Source organism: Macadamia integrifolia, chromosome 7 (assembly GCF_013358625.1).
Source record: "Macadamia integrifolia cultivar HAES 741 chromosome 7, SCU_Mint_v3, whole genome shotgun sequence".
In the NCBI taxonomy this organism is placed as follows: Eukaryota; Viridiplantae; Streptophyta; class Magnoliopsida; order Proteales; family Proteaceae; genus Macadamia; species Macadamia integrifolia.
In genome coordinates this window covers 1,878,306-1,890,388 of record NC_056563.1, presented here as the reverse complement: position 1 = coordinate 1,890,388, position 12,083 = coordinate 1,878,306, and the positions used below count along the sequence as shown (strand labels likewise).

General features: G+C 38.5%; 1 protein-coding gene across 2 annotated transcripts in view; it reads left to right on the top strand.

Moving 5' to 3' along the window:
• Positions 1-8,260, top strand: part of LOC122084099 (eukaryotic translation initiation factor 3 subunit K) — a 13,787-nt gene extending 5,527 nt beyond the window's left edge. Inside the window, exons 1-8 of one of the 2 annotated variants that reach the window (XM_042652152.1) lie at positions 2,658-2,924; positions 4,097-4,153; positions 4,342-4,392; positions 4,494-4,556; positions 6,135-6,185; positions 6,265-6,331; positions 7,353-7,435; positions 7,753-8,260. In XM_042652152.1, coding sequence (XP_042508086.1) covers positions 2,805-2,924; positions 4,097-4,153; positions 4,342-4,392; positions 4,494-4,556; positions 6,135-6,185; positions 6,265-6,331; positions 7,353-7,435; positions 7,753-7,956 — 696 coding nt within the window. In that variant the 5' untranslated portion in view covers positions 2,658-2,804 and the 3' untranslated portion in view covers positions 7,957-8,260. Of the gene's footprint in view, positions 1-2,657; positions 2,925-4,096; positions 4,154-4,341; positions 4,393-4,493; positions 4,557-6,134; positions 6,186-6,264; positions 6,332-7,352; positions 7,436-7,752 lie in introns of those variants that run through there. The other variant, XM_042652153.1, reaches the window with a different exon arrangement.
• Positions 8,261-12,083: the final 3,823 nt, after the last annotated feature.

Genomic DNA, 12,083 nt, shown 5'->3' with positions numbered 1-12,083 from the left:
AAAAAAAAAAAAAATAATAATAATAATAATAATAATAATTCAGCCTCTCTAAATATGTGTGGCACAGGTTCAACCACTATGTATTTGTTTATTTTGATACTTCATCGAAAAAAAAAAAAAAGTATTTGTTTATTTTGATAAACACGTCAGTTGCTAAGGATAGACATAAAGCTTTGAAAAGTGCCCTAAAGAAAAGTCAATGATTTTTAAAATACGAAATCAAACACAATCGAAGGATAAATTGACAAGATGAGCTTTCTCTTTCTTTGATTTGAAAAAAAGGAAAAAATCACTTTAAGTATCAACCAAGAACAATGTAATGATACAGAAAAGAAAACTTAGATAAAGGAAATTTGAAAACTGACTCTTTCCTTTGATAGAAAAAAAAAACGAAGGAAATTTACTGGTCCACCTCTTGATAAGATTTGTCCTTAATAAAAAACCATCACCCTATATAGACAATTACAATTATCTCTTGCTGTCATTATCTGTTAAACATGACCTTGAAATGATTATATAACCTTTTTGCCTAAAATATAAATAATCCATCCCAAGCTAACCTAACCCTTGCAACTATAGTGGAAGAACAAGTAGTGAAACAATATTCTTCCCAACTAGCAAGTTTTCTTCCCATTGCTTCAATCAACTCCGACCACATGGGGAACCATTAACCTCCGGTGAAGGTAATTATCCGGCCACCTGAATCCCCGGGAACGAGCTTCTTCCCCTTAATCATACATGATTCTTCTCTCAGAAGAACGTTTACACGCCTTGGGGTTATGAATTAATAAATTTACTTTAACAATCTCATGTACATATTATGGGAGGAAGTAGGTCCTGGGGTTAGAACCACAGAGAAAAACTCTTCGAATCTGAACAGCAGTCTTCATGCCACATGTTCTACATTAAAACAGAGTAATCTCAATATCCCTACAAACTAAAACAAGAAGATAAAAACAGATTAATCTTAACATATGGATGAAAAAAAAAAAGAGGACTCTGTAACTTCCACCCAAGCACATTAAAACAGGATTTCCACTTATGTTAATCACTGACATATTAAGTGTGTAAATTCATGGAAGCAAGTCCAAATGGGTAGGTTCCTCATGGGATCAGGTTGAATCAAGTGGGCCAAACGAGATGGGGCGAGTTGACTCGATAGAACCAAATCGGGCAGGTTGGGAATAGGGATGGATATATAGCTAATTGGGCTCAAGACAGTAAGTCGATGATATCAGGCTCAGACTGGAGCCTTATTAGAGCCCTTTATCAGGTCAACGATGGTTATATCAGGTTGGTATATATGACAGGCCAACTCTAAAATTTTCACCCATGATTCTCATTGTATTATATTGAATGTTAGGCCCGGACCAATATGGGTTGGACTGCCTGTTGCCACCCCTACCCAAGCTGGGTTCGGCTGAAAACCTAGGCCCAGTCAAGGATCCCCAGGACTCAACTCAGGCTCCAGTTCAGGCCCGGCTCCGACTTGGCCCTATTTATGTCATTTAATTTTATATAGAAAAAAAGATAAAATTTCCTGTCCGGAAGCATAGCATGTGCTAGCATCTCCATGTGTCAATCTCTCTCCTCTTATAATACAGGTAGATATGTCAGTTCACAGGAAGAAATGAGAAATACAGACGTATGGAGGTGTTGGCATACACAAAGCAGCCTAACACCTATTTCTATAAAAACAACAATAGGGACCAATTGAAAAAAAACCCACGCAATTTACTTTTCATACCAAGACTAATTCTATAAGAAAAAACAAATTAAAATTTTGGAGTAGCAAAATTCCACTCTTTAGAAGTGCTTACAGCCGTAACTAAGTGCTCTTCAATTAACCATTTTGCTGCATTCTTCCAACTATATGTCCATGTATGTTTCACTAAAGGGTCAAAACCATGAAATTTTTTGCTCTTGCCTAGGTAGTAGTTGCAGCAGTTAAGGGAATGGAAATTCAGGAATAGGTATGAAAATACCCTCTTCAGGTGAAATTTTCCAACCCTACCCCTAGGATTCTATTCTCATGGTTGCTATCAAGGAGCTGCAACCCAAGCAACAACAAAGTTTCGTTCAAAAAATCATGAGTTACTTGAAACATTATGAACATTGAGAAGTATACGATAAATAATTGTAATTAAAGACTGGACAACATTTACATTCCATTATTCACCATTAGACATTATCATAAATATGTACATGATTAGTAGGGTCATGCTAAATCGAAACAGTGTTAGGAGAACTTACTCCTAAACAAACAAGCCTCTATCATAATGGAAGGATAGTTTTAAAGTTCTCTTTGAAGTACCTTTACGTTGTATTAGTTTTAAAACTTTGTTATTAAGGTTTGTTCTTTGTCTTTCTCAGTAGGGAAGTGGAAGCCGGAAGGGGTAAGCGAATGAAGATGTCTATGACTTTTTATAGATTTTCAAGATGGGGAAATGGTCCCCATCGAGGAGCGCCTTGTATCTATTTCTGTTATTCACAAATCAAAGGACAGAATTGGCTTTTCACATGAAAAAGGCAAAGTAGACAAAATGGGGGAGTTGGCGTAGGCCACGCTCTCGGACACTCTTTGCGATCGACGCGGTGAGTGGTGACTACTGGTTGAGGTTAAGTTTAAAGACGGGCCCGGATAGACTTTTGTTACGATTCCTACGTATGCCCTAAAGGCTAAGCCGACTGTTCCCAGAAGCCCTTTCTGTCCCGCCTCTGATCTGGTCCTTCTCTGTTTTGTTCCTTGCAGGAAGTTGCAAAGCTGTAGTTGGGGGCGACCGGGCGAGTCTCAGAAGTCCGCCATGGGAAGAGAACGAGAGGTTCCAAAACAGACGGTCTCGTACACGGTCGAGCAGCTCGTCGCTGTGAACCCGTACAATCCTGACATTCTTCCTGATCTCGAAAGCTACGTGAACGAGCAGGTCAGACTCAGCCATCTATCTCTTCGTATATCGTCTTTCTTTCACATATGTTTCTCCCCCATTTGTGTTATTATCTTTCTTTCAAGAGTGATTAGCTGTGGTTAAGGTGAGGATGCTACTGGGACTGTGGGACACGACACTCACGACACTCTTTTTTTCTTTACCTTTCACTCCGCCTCGATAATATTGGGTTTTGGGGAGGTGGGTCAGCTCTGTATCGCATTGGTGCAATATGCAAAGCTTCCTACGGAGAGGCAGTTTAAGAAAACCCCAAAAGTTCGTTACAAGTTAAAAACCCATAAAAATAAGAATGGCGAACATGCTGGAATAGAATGTGGCAATTGATTGACCTAAAGTTTACTAAACATTACGATTGAAATTGATTTTTGGTGGTGGCATATAATCAGGATTCAGGGTTTGGACCTGTAACTCATTTGATCGGAGAAAGAAGGAAATGGAAGGATTCTTTATTAACTCTGCATATATGTCCTTCTGAAAGTAACGTTGGGTCCATTGACAATGTTCAAGGGAGTTATGATAGTCTCCATGACATCAGACACTCCTTTGTATTTTCTGCAACATCTTTCAGGGTCTTATATGTGGTGCAGGAATGGTGGAAAGCAGAATTTTGTTAGTCTCCATAATCTCATTGGAGGCATATGTGCTGTACGGCATGGATGTTTAACACTCAATCTTTGCTTCAGAGGGTTGCCTAAGAAAGTTTTCATTTAAAAAAAAAAAAAATTTTTTTTTTTTTGCCAGTGATTAAGGATGGTAATTTATGAATGTCAGAAGATTTAATTGTAAGTCTGCCTAATCCTTTGGTATTTCTATGTTAGAGTGCCTTTTGAGTTAATCTAATTTTCTTAGGTACTTCACTAAGGCACGCACCATGCGACTATATGCTTATACATATTGGTAATATATTTTTTGGAAGGGGTTTGCTGCCGGACTCCATGGCCCCTGCTCCAGCACGGGGGCCAATGAGAGCATACACACACAGGCATCCATGGGAAGGGGAAGGGGTAGGGTGGTCATTTCCCTGGCTCCTGTGAGAGGGTGCTGGGGGCCACTGCCGGGCAGCGTTCTTTTTCCTTATAATTTTTTGTCCAATTCATAATATTGGATTTTTTTTCCCCTTCCTCCCTTGTCTCCCTTTTTGTTCCATACAGGTTTCATCACAAACATACAGTCTCGATGCAAATCTGTGCCTTCTTCGACTTTATCAGGTTGACTTTCTTACCATCTAATGCACACCCATTCACACTTCACCCTTCCCCACAATACAAAGTAACAAACACATAGATTGAAACACAAAAAGATGCACTCTCATAGAGATGCCTTTTTATGAATTTCCTGTTTTTTAAATGAAGTGTTCTGATATATTTACTTCCAATGAATCCTGTACATTCTACAGTTTGAACCAGAGCGAATGAGCACCAGTATTGTTGCACGCATTTTGGTTAAGGTCTAGTTAACATGCTTAAACATTTAAGAAGGTTCTCTAGCTTCCTCTCCCCAGGTTTCTCTTAAATGTCTGGTTTTTATTTTATTTTCCTTTTTGAGCAGGCTCTTATGGCAATGCCTGCACCAGATTTCAGCCTTTGTCTCTTTTTAATCCCAGAACGCGTGGTACATTTTCTTATCCTCTTATTTTGTTTGCTTGTTAATTATTTCTGTGCTCCAGTCTATCAAAAAATTAAAAATAAATAAATAATAATAATAATAACAATATTGACCTGCTCCTCTAGGATCCAATGTGTTGGGGTTATATTAAAGGTTTGGTTCTTTAAAGTTGAAACTATGTGTCGTCAGATTTGTTTAAAGCTTACCGTACTTTTTTAGAGGTTGACGAGGTCAGTTTGCTCAGTTTTCATCAACAAGGATAGCTTAGAATTATCTTCAGGGAGAGGGTGAGGGGGCAAAGAAATTGAATTCCCTGATGTTAGTGACCTAGTTAGTCAACTAAAAATATAAATGTGAAATACAGGGAATGATTTGAAGTTCCCATGTCACGTAAAATTATCAGCACAATAATTGTCCTAGTTGGTAGACTAACTAGATATTTGATCAAATCTAGTGGCTGCCAGTTGACCTACTAGTCCACATTGCTCGACTAGTTCTTAATTCAGCATGCATAGTATGCAATGACTCGTCGATATTCTATTGATACTAATCAAGATTGAGTTGGAACTTTAATGTGATGCAGATCTAGGTTCCAAAACCGGAATCAGATCACTTATGGGCCCATCAAAGTACAAATAATTCAACCTTAACAAATCAGTGGCAGTCTTTTAATTTATGAGGCAATTCAGAACCCCTTTAGTGAAATAATTGAGTTGGGACACAACAGGAATTAAATCAAAAGGAGAAAGTCGATTCTGGATAGTAAAACAGAGGTGGATTTAAACTGAAATAAAAATTCAAAATCATGGTCTTTATAAACAGGGCTTAAGTGTAAAAAGAAGATTTAGCTTTTTCTTCCTTGCACGATAGGAATGAACCCGGCGGTAGTAGTAGTCAATTTCAAAGGAGATATCTCTCTCATGAGATACCGGATCGAGCTGGAACTTAAAAGAGGGCTCTGAATATTGAAGACCTATGGATTACCCAACATAAATAGCCAATGGAGATGTCCAGAACAGCAAATCGGATTCTGCAATTTCACAAGGCGATGGTTGCAGGTCCAGCCCTAGTTTCAGAGACAGATTTTTCCACAGGAAGGGTATTAGAGATAGGGCTTTTCAAGTGTTGGAATCACTTGGGGGCCAGCTTTCTTTGACCAGAACCAAAAGGCAAACAGGGATCTTCTGGGATCCTTTTCTCAGTTCGTGTTCTGCTGTGGGTTGATGGACAGTAGCCAGGCAAGGTGTGACTTGCATTTCTGGAACTGCAATTGAATTAAAGGAGAACGACAAGAGATGGGAGAAGAGAATTTCTGGGAGGAGAAAGGAGGGGAGCACGCACGGCAGCCATGGTTTCAAACCAAAAAAACTTCATTCAATTCTCAATATCAAGTCTCATCATTGGGTACAATAACACTATTTAAAGACAAAAGCAGCTGGAATTGAGGGATACTGAAATTCCAGAAGAGCAACTACTGGTCCCTTTGTAAATGATAGCTTTCTTTTGCCCTCTTTTTCCTTTCCAAATTTTTAGTCATATGTAGGCTGTGACACACTGCTTCAATTTGTCTTTCTTGATTATTAGCAAATGGAAGAACAATTCAAGACATTGATTGTCCTGTCACACTATTTGGAGGTATGTCTTCGTTGTTTCTCTTTTACATACAAAGGAACACATGCTTGGAATGGCCTGAAAGTGTATGCATCCTGTACAGACATCAAGATTCCGCCAATTCTGGGATGAGGCAGCAAAGAATCGCCACATTCTTGAAATAGTACCAGGTAAATATGTTACTCTCATGTTAAACACTTAAACCTTCCAGCAGATATGGCCCTGAAATTATAGCTGCTAGCATGTGCAGGTTATTGAACATGTAATCCTGCAGTTAAAAGTTGAAATAGGTTGAATATTCACTGTCTTTATGGTGACCCAAAGAAAGTATAAGATAAGAGGGAATAGGAGAGTTTTGAGTTCTTAAGGTGCCATTAGTTCATTTGATTAATCAAAGATTTAAGAACTATTTTCTGCTGCTTAAGAATATTTGATTTGATATGATTGGTATATATATTCCCTTGTTTTATGCTGCTTGGGCTAGCAATTGAAATTTCTTCTTAGAAAGCACTAGATGGGTGTGGCGATATCACTGGTGGAAATAGAAGAAAACTTGAGCCACTTAACATGGAATCTTTTCTAAATTTGGATTTAATGGGGTTGTCTCCCACCTTTTTTCTTCTTATTTTGAAGTGGGCTTCCAGCTTTAGCGAGTTTGAAAGTGTTGCAATTTGCAACTGATGTGTTTTTTGGCCATGTAGCAGTGTCTGAGATGGGGCCCAAGTTTAACGGACATATTGTCCATGGCATCATTTAACCATGAGTCTATTTTCATCAGATTCTCCCTGTGAAGTGTTAAGAGCTTTAAAAAAGTCGTTTTTTCACAAGCACAGTACAGGAACCATTTTAAAAAACCGAGGGAAAAGATTTACATGTCTGTGGTTTAGAAAGCCTCCTAAATTTGACACATAGAATGAACAAATGAGCAGTCTGTATGCAAAACAAGCCACTTCATTTGGAATGCTTTCCAATTGTTCTTTGATTGGACGCATTCATCCCATTGCCCCCCCCCCTCCAACCTGCCTTCTTTTCTTTTTGGGGGGATGGGGGGGTGTAAGGGTATTATTCTTTTCTGTGAATTAGTTTGAATTTTTACCAACTTATTTCACTACTGTCCATTTATTGTTGTCCTGAAACATTCTTCTTGTCTCACCCAAAATGCACTTCTGTTTTGTTGCTAAAAAAATGCAGGTTTTGAGCAAGCAATACAAGATTATGCAATTCATGTCCTTTCCCTGACTTACCAAAAGGTTCCCAGACCTGTACTTGCAGAGGTAAGATATGGTTCCCTTTCCCCTTTTTCTGCTGTTCATCATACCCTTTCATTTAATTTATCAGGTTTCCATAGATATGGTTGACAACGAATCCCTAGTTTCGCAGAGTCAAGGCATGCCTGCCTCACTCGACTCTTGTTGTAAAACTCATTCTGTTTATCTAACTGGCTTCAAAAAATTTTCCCCATTTGTGGTTCAATCAACAGGCTATCCCTAGCCACTGATGGCTATACAAACTCAAACCTATATACTAACAGCATATGTAATATCTCCCAATGTTATCTTTCTTTTTCTTGTGATTAAAAAAAAAAAAACAGGCTATCAACATTGAAGGCCTCTCACTGGACAAGTTCCTGGAGCATCAGGTCGCCAACTGTGGATGGGCCCTTGAGAAAGGCCACAGCCGGGGCCAGGTTATTGTCCTTCCTCGCAATGAATTCAACCAGCCAGAGCTCAAGAAAAACACTGCAGATAGTATCCCTCTAGAACACATTACCCGAATCTTCCCTATTCTCGGTTGATACCAGAAGCTTGATTTACTACATCAACTTGGATATTTTTCATTCTCTTCTATTGAATAGAAATTCTGCCAGACAACTGTTCCAACGGCCCTGCTTTGTTGTTGTAGTTCCCCGCAACCTGTAGATGCTTTTTTTAGTACAAACGCTTCGCTTTTTCCCTTATATTACCTGAACTTTGTATTTAGAATGAAATCATACCCTCTGCCACCAAAAACCCTGAATCTCATTTGCTTCCTTTGGTTGCAATGGAAGTATAGAGAAGTCAAATCAAATCAATACAAAACTGGAACTTTTGTAGTCATTAGCTCATGATATTGTAACTAAGTCCTCAACGAGTCAAATTTTGGTTATTGAATTTCACCATACTTTCAATCAAATACCTTTGATCTGAAAAGTAAAATTTTGCATTTTACAATACTTTCCTTGTTCTTTTCAAATTGGTTTTGCTTCCCTTTTTTTCAGCAACCAAATGGGGCTTTTCTTTTTGGGTGAAAAATCATATTGGGAGGGAAAAAGTGGAAGAATTTTTTTTTTATTCAAAAAAAAAAAATTCAATTAAAGTTAAAGAGAGAACGCATTGTTCCGGATTACATGCATACATAGGATTTTTATTTATAATATAGCTTGTGAACAAGTTTGGCCAAAAGAACAACTACCTCATTAGTGGGCTAAAGATAAAAAGTAAAGTTTGCAAAAGTTAGAGACATTCAGAAATAATGGAACTACGTTTAAAGGCCATGAGGCTGTTGTTAGGTGAAAATGTTAGGTGAAAAAAAAAATGTTGTAGATCCTCCAAGTGGTACATACTTCCTTTACATCCCTTTTGTTTTGCATGCTATGCCCCTTTTGTTTTGCATGCTATGCCCCAAGTAGGAGACCCCTTGTGCCTGCTTCAAGAGGATTTCCTATCATCAAGTAATTAGTCGAGTAATAGACATTTCCCACAAATAAAATACAAACTGCCCAACTGGCCATATGGAGAGATGGGCAAGAAACAATTGCATAAATGATAATGGCGGAGTTGAGGTTATGAATATTAATTGACTGAGGCTCAGTTGGGAAGGGGTTACTTGGCATGTGAGTTGCTCCTACTTTGTCGGTTGAATAGCATTAATCCATTATAAGGCAGGGGCAGAACGGGTCACCTTAATCCCTCTGAAAAGGTTGAGGTCTCTACAAGTAGACATCCCTTTGAAAATGTTGAGGTCTCTGTAGATAGATAAGAGACAAGAAAGTCCCTCCATGGCCACAATAAATAGAAATTAGTTAAGAGGGCAACCTTGTCTAATTCCTCTACATGGCTCAAAGAAGTTAAATGCAGAGCCTTTAAGTTTAATGGAGAAAGAGGAAGAGCTAATAATATAACTAATCAAATCCCCACATTTTCTCCAAAATCTAAGAAATCAAAGATTCCTCATAAAAAACTCCATTCTAATTTATCGCTGGCTTTAGCCATATCCAGTTTAATGGCAACACAACCAATCTTACTTTTAACCATCTTGAGACGGTGAAAAATTCCCTAGGCAATGATGTCTTATCTGAGATTTGTCTCCCATGTACAAAAGCATATTGGAAGGGAGAAATGATGCGATGAAACACAAACTTGAGTTTGCAGGCCAAAATTTTAGTGATGATTTTATAGAATACATTACATAGACTTACGGGTCTTTCACAAAAGAAGAGCTTTCCTTTTTTTGGGACGAGACAGATGAAGATATGTTTGGTACTTGGTAGAAATAAATGTTTCTGAAAAAAGAGCTAAAGTTTACAAACATCCATTGGACAACAAGCCACAATTGTTTGAAAAAAATAACTTGAAAACTATCAGGCCTGGTGCCTTGTAAGCACCAATGGATAACATAGATTGTCTAATTTCTTCAAAGGTGGGAATGCCATGAGGCAAAGGGAGATAGGATTATCTAAGAAATGTAAAAGGAGGCATTCAATGAAGGATGAGTCGAGTGGATTGAAAGTAGTGAAATTGGATGATGATAGATGTGAGGCAAAAGCATAAGCAACAGCACAAGTGGAAGAGTTAAATGCAAGGGTACTGACCATTATTGCTTTAGTCCGTACATCAGTCTCAGAAGGTGCAGGGGTGCAGTGTCCAATTAGTGCAGCGAGCAGTAGGCCAATTTAACTTTGCCAGCTGATACTCTTCATCCTTGTTAGAAGAAAAGCATACTAGTTATGCAATTATTTGTCCACGTATTATTTCCTGAACACGTCAGATTCACGTACAATAACATTTTCATAATTCGTGGATTTAGAATTTATTAAATAAAGAGAGAAAATTGATTTTAAATTCATGAATCAAGATCGTTCTTATACGTATACTGTTATACTACCTCATGATATGTTTGACCCTCTAATCAGAATAAATATTAGAAAAAATTATAATGTTGCTCCTGAACTTTAATCTTTAATCAATGCACTCCTTGTACTTTAGAAATAACAAAAGCATCCATTATTAATTTAAAAAATATCAAATTCATCCCTGCCGTCCCAGTAAGTGATAGAATAACTGTTAATTATTTTATTAAATACCCAAAACACCCCCCACTCAAGGTGATTTGACCACCTTACCCTTGCCCCTTCTTCTAGACCAAAACCTGCAATTGGAGCTATTGGTCCTTCAGTCTCCGGCGTAGGTTCGTGGGCACCCCTCCCCTCCGCTCCGGCGAAGGTTTGCGGCTACCCATTCCCTCCGGCAAAGGTCCACACTTTCTTCTTTGATTTAAAGGGTGAAGGAATTGGATCTGTTACAAGTCTTGCAATTGCTGCCGTCTGATAAATCTCGATTTTGATCCTGATCCGAGGTTTTTGAACTCACTCCATTGATGGTAGATGACTACTACAATATTCGATTGGTGGAAGAGCCGTTGGCTGTGTTTCGTCTCTTGAGTCTTAAAAAAAAAGGCATTACCAGGGGAAAAGCATGGCCCTGAGGTTTCTTTAATGGTGGATCCACTCGATCTGGTCAGTTGCTGCTGTGGATTTACTTTTATTTTCAGCCATTCGGTTGTGTGGAGGTGCCTGTGGCTTTCGGTTACAGATTCGAAGCTTCATTTAATGGCCGATCGGTCGGTTTTCATGTTATAAGTGTTTTCTATGGTTGTAAAACCGACAGCAGATCGGCTTGTAGTTGGTTCTCTGTTGGATCAGTTAGGGTTACGTGTTGGATAGTTGAGGACCTTTGTGGCGTTACGGAAGTTTTTATTGCTCATGCACGTCTATCGGCGGCCTGTCGTAGTGGACCTTCGCCGGAGGGGAGGGATGCCCACTAACCTACCCAGAGTCTGAAGAACCGGTAGTTGTAGGTTTTGATTAGACGAAGGGGTAAGGGTAAGGACGTAAGGTGATCAAATCACCTTGAGTGGAGGTGTTTTGGACATTTTATAAAATAACTAACGGTTATTTCATCACTTTAACAGGATGGCTAACTGCAAAAATGAATTTGTCATTTTTTAAATTCATAAGGGCTGTCTTTGTTATTTTAAAAAGAGGTGCCGACATTAATCAGAGACCAAAGTTAAAGGGTATCATTGCACTTTTCTCTAAATGTTATATACTATACCAACATAAATGCCCTTCCAGACTGCATATTACAAAATTGCGTTTCACCCCTCTTTTGTTAGGTTTACAGAATTGGTTTATGTATATTCCCAAATGAATTCGTCCAACGCTTAGGGTGCCTACTTATTTTGAATATACACATCCAAATACAGTGAGGGGGTGAGAGAGAAGACTAACTTGACACCCTACTTGATATCATAACACCAACCAAACCCGTCCCCCCCACCCCCACCCAAAAAAAAAAACAGAAGCAGAAGACGTGATTTGTTTATTGAAATGAATGTTTGATAGTATAAAACAGACGAGAGAGAATTTCCATTCGAAATAGGAGCCATATGATTAAAATGTCATCTTGATAGACTTTAACTCCATTCAAAATAATGCTGCTTTGAACTTGACTACATTCAAGGTGCCATGATCAAACTACAAAATCTTTTGTGGAATTCATGATGCGTGAGTCGCTGATTGAACCTGACCATTTCCAAGGTGCTTGATTATAACACTATCAAACTACAAAATCTTTCCTCATCGGAAAAAAGAAAAAGATTAAA